General features: G+C 43.4%; 1 protein-coding gene across 2 annotated transcripts in view; it reads right to left on the bottom strand.

The window, feature by feature from the left end:
* The window catches only part of LOC129814157 (extended synaptotagmin-2-like), a 54,290-nt gene that overhangs the window by 31,631 nt on the left and 7,204 nt on the right, over positions 1-15,455 (bottom strand). For both annotated transcript variants that reach the window (XM_055867001.1, XM_055867002.1), the window contains exons 3-7: positions 5,206-5,247; positions 4,098-4,232; positions 3,522-3,598; positions 3,357-3,429; positions 2,393-2,482 (exon numbers count right to left, since the gene is read on the bottom strand). In XM_055867001.1, coding sequence (XP_055722976.1) covers positions 2,393-2,482; positions 3,357-3,429; positions 3,522-3,598; positions 4,098-4,232; positions 5,206-5,247 — 417 coding nt within the window. The remainder of the gene's footprint in view (positions 1-2,392; positions 2,483-3,356; positions 3,430-3,521; positions 3,599-4,097; positions 4,233-5,205; positions 5,248-15,455) is intronic.

Here is a 15,455-nt window from a genome sequence, read left to right on the forward strand (position 1 = left end):
TCTGACTGCAGTGTGGATATAAAGAAGATATACCTGCATCCCAAATGAAACCCTGTTTCCCAATCCCTACATAGGACTCTGATCATAAGTAGTGTACTATGGGCCCTGGTCAAAAGTAGTGCACTACATAGGGAATAGAGTGCCATTTGGATGCAGCCATAAAGAGCAGCGACTGGTTGACTGGCAGGCAGGCTGCAGAGCAGTCCGAACCGCTGTCTGGCTTTTATCTGGCGAGGCAGGATGGCGGGCAGCATGCACCTACTTAGCCTTCACAAAGTGGATTGAACTTATTTAGGAAAACCGCCCTAATGTTGGAAACAAACATCCTTATGTTGTAATCTATAGTGATATTTATTTATTTATTTTCCAAGCAATAGGACACAATATTTCATATACAACAGGTTTTTAAAGGACCAAAGAGTTTGTCTGCTTCGTGTTTTCATTTTTGCCGTGAAAAAAAGTGATGCTGCTATCGTCATAGCCCTGCTAACTAAGTCATGACTAGACAGCAACCTATCAGTAAAATGCATTGATTATCCAAGGTTCATTTTTTTTAAACAACAACATTAGGTGCTGTTTACAGATGAAGAGCACATGATAAGGATCTCAATGTAATGACATTGGGTTAAACAAATGCCCTCTGTTAGTCAGTAGAAAGAAAAAGTGGTTTCCTCTTTGGTTATGACCGCATGGCATGAGAATACTGCAACATCAAACAGTCCTGGTGAGGCCTTTTATCCTGGCAGGCTGCACTGCTCCACTCTGCTCTACATTCAAACACACAGTGGCTACACTACACAGCAACGCCACTCACATTTCCAATGCCTTCTTCAAGGGGCGGTAAATCCAATAGAAATGATAGACTGGTTAGAGGGGTAGACCTTTCACTCATTATTTTAAAAGTCTCTATGACTGCACTACAGGTCAGAGGTGAACGTGTACAGAGCCCATGCGCTCTATAGCAGTCTAGCCTGGTCCCAGATCTGTCAAAACAGAAGAGACAGATGTGGGACCAGGCTAAAGAGTCCAGCTCAAGAGAAATAGCAGAGCTCCAGAGGTTAAAATAAGGCTTAGACAGACGGCTGTTTGTCGCTCTTAAGGACTTCACTACAGCCCAGTCTTCATCCCAGGACTTAGACCAATGCCTCGGCCCATATCAGGGGGAAAATAGCACTGGCAGATACTGTACTGGGGATCTGTGTCAGCCCTCTGGCCCATCTCTGTGGTCTGTGTTTGTAGGGCTAATGACAGCTCCTCGTCTCTGCTGCAATGTCTCTACTAACTCTATTTTATTAACGCTGTATCATTGCATCACAACTGATACTAAAAGTAGTTATAGACTGGCTAGGAAAATACATGTGGCATGCTATTGTAATCAGGACTGGACTGTAAAGGTTGGTTCTGTGTGACGATTATCGAGCTTAACTGGCGAGAAATTATTCATCTCAGCAGCCCTGGAACGATCTGCTCACAGCACTGGTCCAACACTAACTGATTTTAGTTGCTTTAGGGGTTAATATGTCTTAGGCCAAGAGGGGAGGGTTGTTGTATGAGATGGTATAGATTGGATGTCCAGCTGATTTACCATAGACCTTTAATGCGTAATAACAGGCGATAAGCAGCATAGTTCGTCTTAGAGGAAAATCAATATGAGGAGTAAGCAGAAATCCTACCCAATGAGAAAGACGCAGCCTCGACTGCATAACAGCAGAGGAGATTTAAAATAAAGCTAATTTGCTCTCCCCACCCCGACACAGAGGCGATAAGACCCATATCTTACAGAAAAACACAGCAATGCCATTTCAGTCCCATAACGTCACACCACTAAAATTAGAATATGTATCGTCACAGAGACAAATGGCGAGTGACTACTGGTAATCAACATCACCTGAAACTGAGTCTGGTTAAAATAAGGCCAAGAGTATTATTGACTAGCTAGGAAATATATCCAAGCTATTGTACCTATTATCTCTTCAGTTGTGATGACTAAAGAAAATAAATCCAAAAGGAAGTAGTTCCAGTGCACTTCTTGTCCTTCTGATGGCATGTCTCATTCTCCTCAGGGATCCCCTATCAAACCCTCAATTTATAACAGATGCTGACACACATGAAGACAGCAGTCAAGGAGCAGGGGATGGACTAAGACTGCGTCCCAAATGGCACCCTATTCCCTATATAGTGCACTACTTTGACCAGAGCCCATCAAAAGTTGTGCACTATATAGGGAATTGGTATTCATTTGGGATGCAGCCTAGACTAGACTTGGGCTTTCTGAAACTGGAGCTCAACAAAATGTGCTTCACATCCAGTTGTCTGCAGACCACTCCCTCCTCAGAGGTTTAAAACCACTACAAGAGTTGTAGAATTAGTCAAAATGGCTGCCAATACTTACAGGCTTCTTCAGGAAAAAGACAGCTAGGGCTCCGATCAATGGCATGTCTCCGAGCAAGGGCTCCATGACGACCCTCAATACACCTTGAAGCTGCAGAAAACAGGCCAAATCAGTGGCTTTTCAGAAGCAGAGCATGGGGTATCATTCTTACAACATATGTAACAGTGGTATGATAAACATTCTTATTATCCACAGCTTCAATATCACTGTCTGTATAGTTAATGGGCCTTGTTGTTAAAATATCACTTCCTTTTCAAGGAAAAGTCTGACCAGCTTTACACTGATTCCATTAGTATCCATCATGACTGAAATGACTCATCAGAAATGTTGACAATGTCTAGAGCTCCAAATGTGGTTGCAATTAAACACAAAGTCATCCATTAACATGCAATGGAAATATTTGACCTTTATATTTAAATCAGGGATCACTCTAATTAAAGAGGACATTTTCGATAACCATACTCTATGTGGTCTTATTCTCACGTTCACAGATGATTACAGTGAAAAGCCAGCCACCTATTAGGAGCCAACAAAACCGTCTGAAATCTGGACTGATACCTAAACAGCCTATCAGAGTGGACGCATAGACCACCTGAGACTACAGTCTTTAATCTAGCCATAGACAACGGGTTTGCAATCTTTACTGTAGGCTACTCTGAGTATAACTGGCTCACTCTGATCTCTGAACAGCAAACATGCTGATGATTTGTAAGGGCAACCTCTGCCAATATTGTATAATCCCCTTTTATCCTTATCTATATATGTGTCAACATATTGTGAGGAGAAAAATAACTGCAGTTTACATAATGCATAGCCAAATATGGCGGTGGCTAATGGTTAGTCTAATGCACCAGACAGATCCTCTCCAAACTCAGGTCTGGTATATAAACTCTTCAATAGCGGGAGAAAGTCACAACATTTGTATGTAGTGTATGCATGTGTCCGATATTAAAATCATGACTACCTGTATACTTTTTATACCAGCTCTGCAGTAGTATTTCTTGATGTCAACATCAATCTCTGTATTTCCAATAAAGCTGAAAAGATAAACAAAACCAATGTGTTATGATACACAATTACATGAAATCAGAAATCTCTTCAAATTGAACCACAGTGCATGTGACTATACCTAATGTCCAGGTCCATGATAATCTGTCGTTTGTCCACATTCTCAGTGTACACTTTGACCCCGTTCACCCTTAGTGGCTGCAGAAAGAGAGAGAGAAAGAGAGAAAGAGAAAGAGAGCGAGAGCGAGAGCGAGAGCGAGAGCGAGAGCGAGAGCGAGAGCGAGAGCGAGAGCGAGAGCGAGAGCGAGAGCGAGAGAGAGAGAGAGAGAGGGGAGATGATAGGATGACAAAGCAGAACCCACTGGTTGACAAGTGCCTCTGTGTGCTCAAACAAGGGAAAACTTCCTAACTGCGCTCGTCCAATCACACGTCAAGCAGGGTGATGTTCATAAATTGTTAACAAATGTTAACAAATTTAAAAATGTACATGCAGGAAACATAACTGGACATTGTTGATATATGGCTAATGACTGTAAACACCTATTAACTATTTTATACAGACTAAACACCCATATAACAGGATATAGAACGCTTTCCATACCGCTTGCCATAACAGTGGGAACCTAACTAACAGTAACATTGACCACAGAACTCATCACTGGAAACATGCATGCCTCTTCAAATGCCTCAGTCTCACCTTGTCCCCCATGTCGATCTTAGTGAAGCAGAAGGAGCTGAGGTGAGCATTAGCCCCCTTCACAGCCGGCTCGATGGTCTCTCTGAACAGCTTGTCAACAAACTGACAGATGTACGGCCACATCTGTTTCACTGTCTGGGGAGGGACACAACGAGGAAGACTCGGGGTTAGACGGGTCATATTCTCAAAGCTCAATGTCTGTCCGACACACCACACAGGTAATGGCCCTGTTCTCTGTATGGTTTTATTTAATAGGACTAAATATTAAAACTGTTCAATTGAAGATAAATGCTTTAATCCTCAAAAGGAAAATTAGGAGCATTACTGCGTCATAGCTAACAGGTAGGAAATGGCCTCATATTTGCCTACCATTATCTCAACTGCCGCATTTTCTTTGTTTGGGTGTGGCACTGCTACAGTTTATTGGCTCGTCTTTGTTTTAATGATGCATGAGCTCCTTACCACATTTGAGTCTACCATAAAAACAACAGCTTCTAACACTGTTGCATAACCAATAGAGGTCAAGAAAACAAATGTTGCTCTTTTTATTATCTACTGTGTCTTAGAAACATGGACTAAATCCCTAGACGTCTGTTTTTTTACAGTAACAACTCCCTCTATAGTAAGTTCCGGAAATGAGAAGGGTCTCCAAGGAGGCTGGTACCAGAGCTGGGTTAGCAGAGCTCCAGATGCGGGACGATTTATATCAGGCTGCTGCCTGCCCGCCTCCTGGCCCTGCCTGCCTGCCTGCCCGCCTACCCGCCTGCCTGCCCACCTCCCAGCCCTGCCCGCCTGCAGCTGGAGAAGTGTTGCAGCTGGGGAAGTGTTGCAGCTGGGGAAGTGTTGCAGCTGGGGAAGTGTTGCAGCTGGGGAAGTTGGTATCAGACCTGGGTTCAAAAATTATTTAAATAATTTCAAATACTTTATCTGTTCTTGTTTGAGCTTGCCTGGGTTGAAAGACCAATAGGATAGTCCCAAAACTGCAAAACCCACCCATCTGGTAGGCAGGCTAGAGCAAACACTCAAAGTATTTGAAAGATCTCCAATAGAATTTGAATCCAGGTCTGGTCAGTATACTGTGGGACACTGCAGTGAAGATGTTCAGTACCTTGTTGAGCCATTCCACCCTCTCCACATCTGGATAATGAACCTGGAATGAAAGAGAATAACATTGATCAGTTCAGATTCCTGTCTGATCAGAGATACAGTGGGGTAGATGCAACATTTCATGTCTCATTCCTGGTTAGTCTAAAAAGTGTGTGAAATGATTACAGACTTTCAGTAAAGCAATAGACAGTAACCCAACTGACACGTTTGACAGAATACTGTAGTGTCTGTTGTATGATGCTGCTATTCTACTAATACACTAACACATACACACAGCACATCCCTTTTGTTAAGTAGTGTTTTATGCAGCTATCCAGGCCAAGCTCTATAGTCATGTCCCTGTACACTCCCTATATCTGTTCAAGACAAACCAGACACTGTTACAGTACACAGAACAGTCCAAACAATGATGGCTCCCTGACATCTGCAGTTCTATCAACAGTCCACACACACACACACAGAAGAGATACAAAACAGTATTCACACTTCTTCTCCAAAACAATCCCTCAACATTTAATCCTCTTATTATAGAGCTTTGATATCTGTGGCTGTCTAGGAATGATGAGGAAGGAGAAGATGAAAATGATGACGACGGTGTCGTTTAAAAGCACCACATGTAAAGCTAAGAGAGGAAGGAAGTGCTGATTCTGAGCATTCAGAGACAATGCTGCAGTATTGCTGTCTAAGGCTGACAGCGTGAGAACAGCAGCACCAAGCCGCTTTCAGATTGCTGAGGCAGGGAGTCGACTATGACAGATATGCAGTTGGCCAGACAGAGCTTCTGCAGGCCGGCAGCATCCCAAATGGCACCCTATTTACTACATAGCGCACCACTTTTAAAGTAGTGCACTATATAGAGAATCGGGTGCCACTTGGAATGCACAACAGTCCCACCTCATACACAACAGTCATTCCTCATACACAAGCTTGACTGTTCAGAGAGCAATCCTGGGCTCATATTGAAGCAGAGAGAGTAACTCAATTCTATAGGCACTGGGCAGGGTAATTGGGATGTCCTTGAATGCAGATTAGATCAGTTCAATGATGAATGGAACTATGTCAAAGTTGTGTTGAAGTGTTCAAGTAATATTGCTCAATCAATGAAGTAAAGAAACTGGACAAGTATGGTTTCAATGGGTGTAGGGTGAAGATACCCCTAAAACACTGATCCTGGGTAAGTTAAATGGAAAACGCCAACTGGTGAAGGTTGGGATTGGGGGAGGAGAAGCTGATCCTAGATCTTTACTACATAGGGGAAACCTCACCCCGGAGCAGTTCCAATGTATAGGGATGTTATTTGACTGTAATACCATGAACTCAATCCCAAATAGCCAGGCATGAGTCTGCATAATATTGTACAATCAGATTTGTTTTCCTTGACAACTCTGATTCTGTGTCACAACCGAAGACAACCGATTCATTTCCCAGAAAAAGTTCTCCCTTCAATGACACATTACCAGGATGTTTCTCTCCTTTTTAGGGTCTGTAGTAGACAAACAAGAGTTTGACTAGTAGCATATTTCAGCCTGCCTTGAGACAGAGATCCCACACAGTGGAAAATAAAAGCAAAAGTTTGTTGTAATTCCTCACAGGAGAAGTAATTTCCTAGTTTGACTGAACAGTCAGTCTGCTGGACAGTCTGGTTTCCAAACAACAGACTCAGAGTGCCCATTGAAGGGGGAACCCTTGTTTTTGGTGCCACGGAAAACACACGGAGGATCATGAATAAAATGGTTTGAAACTGACAAGTCACAATGCAATTGAAAATAATGTATACATTTCCGAAAATAAACATGAGTTATTTAGAAAGCTCCTTCAAGCCTTATTGTCATTTGTCTGTATGGCGATAGGCTTATAGTTCATGGAGTTATGGCTTATCTTAGTACAGTATGTAAATATAAACCAATGTAGAGGGCCTATCATGTGAGGTGGAGCATTGTGGTCATCTCACCTTATGACAGATCATGGGAGAGTCGTGAGGGAATACGCACCAAATGGCACCCTATTCCCTATATAATTTCAATGTCACATGCACAGTGAAAGGCCTTTCTTGCAGCTCTAAACTCAACAATACATTAATCAATATCAACATAGTACTAAAAATAACAGGGTAGAACAAAAACAAGATATAAAAATAAGAAGAACATGATCAAGTAAGCAAGCATACTATATACAGGGTCAGTTCCAGTACCATATTTACTATATGCAGGGATACTGGAGTGATAGAGGTAGATACACTATATCACCAAAAGTATGTGGAAACGCCTTCAAATTAGTGGATTTGGCTATTTCAGCCACACCCATTATTGACAGCCTTACTGAAGAGCTCAGTGACTTTCAACGTGGCAACATCATAGGATGCCACCTTTCCAACAAGTCAGTTCGTCAAATTTATGCCCTGCTAGAGCTGCCCCAATCAACTGTAAGTGCTGTTATTGTGAAGTGGAAACGTCTCGGAGAAACAACGGCTCAGCCGCGAAGTGGTAGGCGAGACAAGCTCACAGAACGGGACCGCCGTTTGCTGAAGCACGTAGTGCGTAAAAATCATCTGTTCTCGGTTGCAACACTCACTACCAAGTTCCAAACTGCCTCGAGAAGTAACGTCAGCACAAGAACTGTTCATCGGGAGCGTCATGAAAAGGGTTTCCATGGCCGAGCAGCCACACACAAGCCTAAGACCACCATGCGCAATGTCGACTGGAGTGGTTTAAAGCTTGCCGCCATTGGACGCTGGAGAGGTGGAAACACGTTCTCTGGAGTGATGAATCAAGCTACACCCTCTGGCAGTCTGACATTTTGGTGGATGCCAGGAGATCACTACCTGCCCCAATGCACAGTGTAAACTGTAAGGTTTGGTGGAGGAGGAATAATGGTCTGGGGCTGTTTTTCATGGTTTGGGCTAGGCCCATTAGTTCCAGTGATGGGAAATATTAACGCTACAGCATACAATGACATTCTAGATGATTCTGTGCTTCCAACTTTGTGGCAACAGCATGACAATGCCCCTGTGCACAAAGCGAGGTCCCTATAGAAATGGTTTGTCAAGATCGGTGTAGAAGAACTTGACTGGCCTGCACAAAGCCCTGACCGCAACACCATCAAACGTTGACAGCGAGCCTGGCCTAATCACCCAACATCAGCGCCCGACCTTACCAATGCACATGGCTGATTGGAAGCAAGTCCCCACAGCAATGTTCCAACATCTATTTTGGAATGAGATGTTTGTCGAGCAGGTGTCCACATACTTTTGGTCATGTAGTGTATGTACAGGATATAAGATAAACAGAGTAGCAGCAGCGTATATGATGATTGTATGCGAGTGGGTGTGTAGAGTCAGTATGAATGTATGTGAGCAAACTATGGAGTGAGTATGTGTGTTGTGTTTGTATGTGTGTTGGAGTATCAGTGTGTGTAGTGTGTAGGGCCCTGTCAGTGTGCATAGAGACAGTGCAAAAATAAGAATAATATACAAAAGTAAACTCAGTCCTTATAGCCATTATACTAGATATACAGAACAAAAACATAAAACACAACATGAACATTTTTACTGAGTTACAGTTCATATAAGGAAATCAGTCAATTGAAGTAAATAAATTAGGCCCTAGTCTATGGAATTCACATGACTGGGCAGGGGCACAGCCATAGGCCCACCCACTTGGGAGCCAGACCCAGCCAACAAGAACTTTATTTTTCCCCGCAAAAGTGCTTAATTACAGACAGAAATACTCAGCTTCAACAGCTGTCTGGGTAGCTGGTCCCAGATGATCCCGCAGGTGAAGAAGCCAGATGTGGAGGTCCTGGGCTGGCATGGTCCGCGGTTGTGAGGCTGGTTGGATGTACTGCCAAATTCACTAAAACTATGTTGGAGTCGGCATATGGTAAAAAAAATGTACATTACATTCTCTGGCAACTGTTCTGGCGGTCATTCCTGCAGTCAGCATGCTAATTGCATGCTCCCTCAAAAGTTGAGACATCTGTGAAGCTCAGCCACAGTGATGTACTGGGCTTTCCGCATTACCCTCTGTAGTGCCATGCGAACAAGGGCGGTGCTATTGCCATACAAAGCAGTGATGCAGCCAGTCCTGGTACAGCTGTAGAAAATTGAGGATATGAGGGCCTATGCCAAACCTTTTCAAACACCTTCGAGTCAGCTGTTCTGAGCATGCTCTGAGAACACGCCCTGGAATACCATTTAAGACTTTACTCACGTCGGCCTCGGAGAGCAAGATCACCCAATCTTTTGGGTCGGTGGTGGCCCTCACACCTAGCACAAGATTTGGATTGTCAACGTGTGCATAAAATGCATTAAGTTTGTCTGGTGTAGAGGTATCGTTGGGCAGATGAAGGCCGGGTCTTCCATTATAATCCGTAATGGACTGTAGCCCCTGCCACATGTGGCGGGCAGCAGAGCCTGGGTAGTATGATTCCACCTAATTCCTATATTGTCATTTTGCTCATTTGATGACTCTGCAGAGGTCGTAGCGGGACTTCTTGCAATTATTCCTGCCCTCAGCCATAGCCTCAGGGCTGTCTGGGATAGGCAATGTTCCTGCCCTCAGCCATAGCCTCAAGGCTGTCTGGGATAGGCAATGTTCCTGCCCTCAGCCATAGCCTCAGGGCTGTCTGGGATAGGCAATGTTCCTGCCCTCAGCCATAGCCTCAGGGCTGTCTGGGATAGGCAATGTTCCTGCCCTCAGCCATAGCCTCAGGGTTGTCTGGGATAGGCAATGTTCCTGCCCTCAGCCATAGCCTCAGGGCTGTCTGGGATAGGCAATGTTCCTGCCCTCAGCCATAGCCTCAGGGTTGTCTGCAATAGGGCTACCGCACACAGGGCTGTATTTTAGTTAATCGCAAACCTCAGTGTTAATCCAGGGTTTTTGAATAGGGAAGCACAAAACCTCAACTGTGGGGACAATGTTGCCGATGTATTTCCTTATGAAGCCGGTGACAGAGGTGGATAGCTAGCTTTTCAATGTTATCGGTGGAGTCCCGAATACATATTCCAATCAACGCTGGCAAAGCAGTCCTGTAGCATAATCTCTGATTCTGGAGATAATTTCTCAATGGAGCGAGTCACGGGTAATTCCTGTTTGAGTTTCTGCTGGTAAACAGGAAGCAGGAGTATGGAGTCATGATCCGACTTAACGAATGATGGACCAGGGAGGGCCTTGTATGTGGGTAGAATAACAGTGGTCTAGGACTTTATCGCCCCTAGTGGCGAGGAGACGGTTTGATGGAAGTTGGGCATCTAGTGTAAATGGCGCAGAATTTTTTTTTATTTTTTTTTTATTGTCGGCAACCAGAAAAGCAGCCTGTGGATGTAAGTTGTCCTGCTCGGTTATAGCCTCATACAGTTCGTTAAGTGCCAGCTTGTTATTTCTCTTGTCCTGAGGTGGAATGTATACAACAAACGATAACAGCTGAAAACTCCCTCGGGAGGTAAAAAGTTTGGCATTTGACCATCAGGTATTTCAAGACTGTGATCAATGAGTTGATACTTCCACCGCACTCGAGTCAGCACACCAGTTGTTGTTGATAAGACAGCTGGACAGCCATGGGAGGGGGGGGGGGTATCTTGTCCGTGAGCAATATCTCAAAAAAGCTGAGAATATTGCAGTTGAGAGTCCCGTTGGTAGCAAACCCACGATCGGAGGTCATCAATCTTATTATCAAGTGACTGTATATTGGCCAGTAGAATGGAGAAGAGAGGGCTGGTTCTCCCTTCACCTTAATCTCGCCAGCATACCCCCTCTCTTGCCACTAACGCAGGCGTTTTATCTTGGGTAGCCTGAAAATTGGGTCCGAATTACAGAAAGAACCCAGGGATGAGTCGAAGTTGAAGCCGGAATTAAGGTAAGTAACTACAGATCTGATGTTCAAAAGATCTTGTCGGTTGTAAGGAATGATAGTGGATACATTTAAATGACAAAAGAATGACAAAATAGAGCTTGCAAAACGACAGCCATCCAGTACAGTACATCTTCTTACAGGTGTTTAGAGCTTTGGTCAAAAGTAGTGCACTATATAAGGAATAGTGTGCCACTTGGTACACAGCCCTTTGGAGTAATTCTGGACTTCTGGAAATCACAGAACCGCTGTTTAGGAACCCATACAAGGGCAGCTGGGCTAGGGTTCATTGTCTCGTTCACACACACTAAAGTGCTATCAGTGGACACATACCGTCACAGGAACAATTTACGAGATTTGTGTTCTGTGGGATTAGGTTTTATCACATTTGTGGCCTGCTGGAGGTCAATTTGCAGGGCGCTGGGAGTGCACCTCCTTGCACAAAGGCGGAGGTAGCGGTCCTGTTGCTGGGTTGTTGCCCTCCTACGGCCTCCTCCACGTCTCCTGATGTACTGGCCTGTCTCCTGGTAGCGCCTCCATGCTCTGGACACTACGCTGACAGACACAGCAAACCTTTTTGCCACAGCTCGCATTGATGTGCCATCCTGGATGAACTGCACTACCTGAGCCACTTGTGTGGGTTGTAGACTCCGTCTCATGCTACCACTAGAGTGAGAGCACCGCCAGAATTCAAAAGTGACCAAAATATCAGCCAGGAAGCATAGGAACTGAGAAGTGGTCTGTGGTCACCACCTGCAGAATCACTCCTTTTTTGGGCGTGTCTTGCTAATTGCCTATAATTTCCACCTTTTGTCTATTCCATTTGCACAACAGCATGTGACATTTATTGTCAATCAGTGTTGCTTCCTAAGTGGACAGTTTGATTTCACAGAAGTGTGATTGACTTGGAGTTACATTGTGTTGTGTAAGTGTTCCCTTTATTTTTTTGAGCAGTATATATATATATATATATATGATACTCTGTACATACAAGGTCAAATCTTAGTTTCAGACTCCCTTATGATTTCTGCGACATGTTACTCAGTGCTTGACTTGGGCAGGAGATCACCAGAGCTGAGTATCAACACCTCAAACGCTACTGCTTGAGCTCCTGTTCCTCTTTATAGAATATTAGCTCAAAAGTATTGTGGAGCACCTGCTCCTAGATATAAACAATACCGGCACCCAAAATGACTACCGTCACCTATTACATCCAAGTCCTGATCTTGCTTGATCTTGCTCATGATTTAGGCTTATATTGGCTCAGAGGATTAGACTATGAAAAGAAAGGGGGATACCTAGTCAGTTGTACATCTGAATGAATTCAACTGAAATGTGTCTTCAGAATTTAACCCAACCCCTCTGAATCAGAGAGATGCAGGCATGACATCTGTATAAATAGCAAGCCACCTTAAATATAGGAAATATGCCTAGTTATTGGTAAGTGTGCATTTCTGTAAAAAAGTTTTATTTTAAGTTTTTAAAAAACTGTCCATCCACTATGAGACATTCCTGGCTCAACAGGCTGAGTTGCAGCCCACACTGTTTATCAAGCCTGATTCCAGGCATATTTGCTAAGAGGACAACACACACAACAATGCAGGAGCTTTTACAAGGTACAACTGTCTGTGTCGCAAATGGCACCCAATTCCCTTTGTCGTGAACAGGGCCTATAGGACTCTGGTCAAAAGTAGTGCACTATTTAGGGAATAGGGCACCATTTGAGATACAGCCCTAGAAATAGGAGGGCAAGGCCTGCTGCATTTTTTTTTCTCGAATAAAGCTCAAACAATCTAATTGTGGATCACATCACAATCAATGCCACTCCTCCTGACAGAGTGCTTGCTGCTTACTTCTGATTTTCTCAATGTCAGACACAGGGTCAGGTTTCTGACAGTAACCAAGACAAGTTGTGTGTGGAATTGATTGTTCTGTATGGGCTACTTAACCAAAGCTGCCTGTACTTGCCCTGACTTGTCCAGCTGTCAGAGTGAAATGTCAACCTGTCAGATCTACAATAAGAACCTATTACAAGGCATATAAATACCTGAATAAAGCAATTCTACATGTCATTTCTCAAAATCAATATCCATCTTACCTCTATATTGTATTATGTCCTCCTGAATTGACAAGAAAGATGACAAGTTCAACGGTCAGCCTGTCAGGTAGCCTTAATTCTCACAGCATCCAGCCTAGCTGACACAATGCTATTTTCCTGATTTTTGACCACTTTTTCCTCCTCTTGCCTCAATTGATTTACATTAGTCGCCCTAATTTTGACCATCCTACAAGGGTAAAAACTCCAAGAAGTTTTGAACGGATTATGATGGAGACATAAGGTATGGACTATTGGTTTCTTAGACAACTATCTACACAATTAACATGCAATTTTACCCATTGTTCAAAACACGTGTTTTTTATTGCACACCTTACTGTGTGTCAGAATGATGGGATATCCCAACAGCATTCATGTCTGTCTTACGCTGATGATATATTACCGGAAGGAAGCTCGGTCTTCTAGAATTTAGCCGTATTCTCCTCCCTCCCTCCTAGCCTAATGGAAATCAGCCCATCCTCAGGACCTTCAGCGCTGCTCTGACACAGCAGGACCTAATAGGTATAGGGGCCAGTATGGACCTACATAGTCTCTCTATGATGGCTGTTGAGCTACTGTCAAGCACAGTGATGTGGGGAAAGTGAACTGTTGTTCGAAGTTGGGAAACAAACATGTTGATTAGCAGCATTTATCGAGCTGGCTGATTAAGTGGGTACCCATACAAATAAGGTCATCCTTACACTGCTTCGCCGACCAGGGGTGAAAGTGAGGCGTCCCGGCAAAATAAATAGTGGAGGTACGCCGTACCGGTAAAACATGAGCCTATCACAATAATGAAAACAAAATGTCACCGCTATGAATCATTACCAGAGGCCAGATTACCATGTCAGAGGCATGAAACATTTGCGAATGGACTTAAACAGGTGGTATAGCATGCGCTCCAAAATGCGATGTAGTTCGACGAGAACACTGCCATTTTGCCAAGGCAGAGATGAGTGGCTGACACCGAGACACGTGTATAGACAGCAGTGGACACATCACTTCTGGCCTAAAGACAATCGCCAAAATGTCATTACACTTTTTGATGTAAAATATGTCTACCCTTTCACCACTGTTTGGAGGCTGGTAATATGTTGTGAGTGGATGAACGTGCACAGGTAGCCTAGTACAGGAGCCCTTTGAAGTGATTGACAAATCAGATGAAAACATGACTGGTTGTGTTTATGCCACAATAAAAGGCAAGACATAAAAGTCAATGACACATCTTTATGACTAGGCCCATTGAGATCCTATTGAATTAATAGAGATTCTATATGTAATTCTTTGATTAGGCCCATACCTTGTTTTGGGAAGGTACAGTACAGGGATGAAATGAAATCTACTTTCAGCCCTGTTGACAACACAAACTAGGTCCAGTAGAGATACTTGTGTAGTTTAAAGAGACAAATCTAGATTCAAATCGCTCTAAGAGATGTCTCCCACACTGCCTCCGGAGGTAGACATCTATACCACCAACACCCCCAGAGTGATAGTGTAAAGACAACGGCTCTCCCACACCCTGCAAGAATTACCTTAATACCAGTAGACACCATTTTTGCTAGGTAAGCCAAATTGAAAATGAAAGGCTTTTAAAACAATCCACACATTTGTGAATCATTGCATTAAACAAGTGTGTAACACTATATGCAATATGGTTTAGATGAGAAGCTCCTGTATAGTTTGAATTGCTATCCTTATTTTGTTTGGCTATATACCATGGTATTTACTAGGGCTGTGAAGATAGAAAAAATATTGAGATACTGCTAAGGCAAAAATTAAAACATGAAGGAAACTTAAATCTTTGGTCCTTTAAAAACCTACAGTATGTTAACTATTGTGTGCTATAGTTTGGAAAATACATAAATGTGACTCTGGAAGACAACAAATGGATGTTTGTTTCAAACATTATAACTGTTTTACTAAAGAAGTTAACTACGCTTCATGTTTTGTTTCCTTGCCACGATACTTATGAGTATCGCAATACTGATATTGTCACGGCCCTAGTATTTCCACTATGCTAATAGCTGCACTCACACATGAAGCAGGAATGTGGCTTGGGCTACACCACATCCAAGGCTAGTGTAAACAGAAAAGTTGCAAATCTGAGGTTGAAGAGAGATAGTAAAATAGGTCTAGTGAGATCTAATGTCATTCTTAGGGTGGATTTACAAGTGGGATCAACTATATCCCAACCAAGAACAATGATAATCAGTCACAATGTTCAGACAACTACCTCTCATCAGGTGAATGGACTTTTCCCTTCCCTGATCCCTCCGAAATACAGTAACAACTCTCCCTATGACCTTCAA

The sequence above is a fragment of the Salvelinus fontinalis genome, chromosome 17 (genome assembly GCF_029448725.1).
Source record: "Salvelinus fontinalis isolate EN_2023a chromosome 17, ASM2944872v1, whole genome shotgun sequence".
Lineage (NCBI taxonomy): Eukaryota > Metazoa > Chordata > Actinopteri > Salmoniformes > Salmonidae > Salvelinus > Salvelinus fontinalis.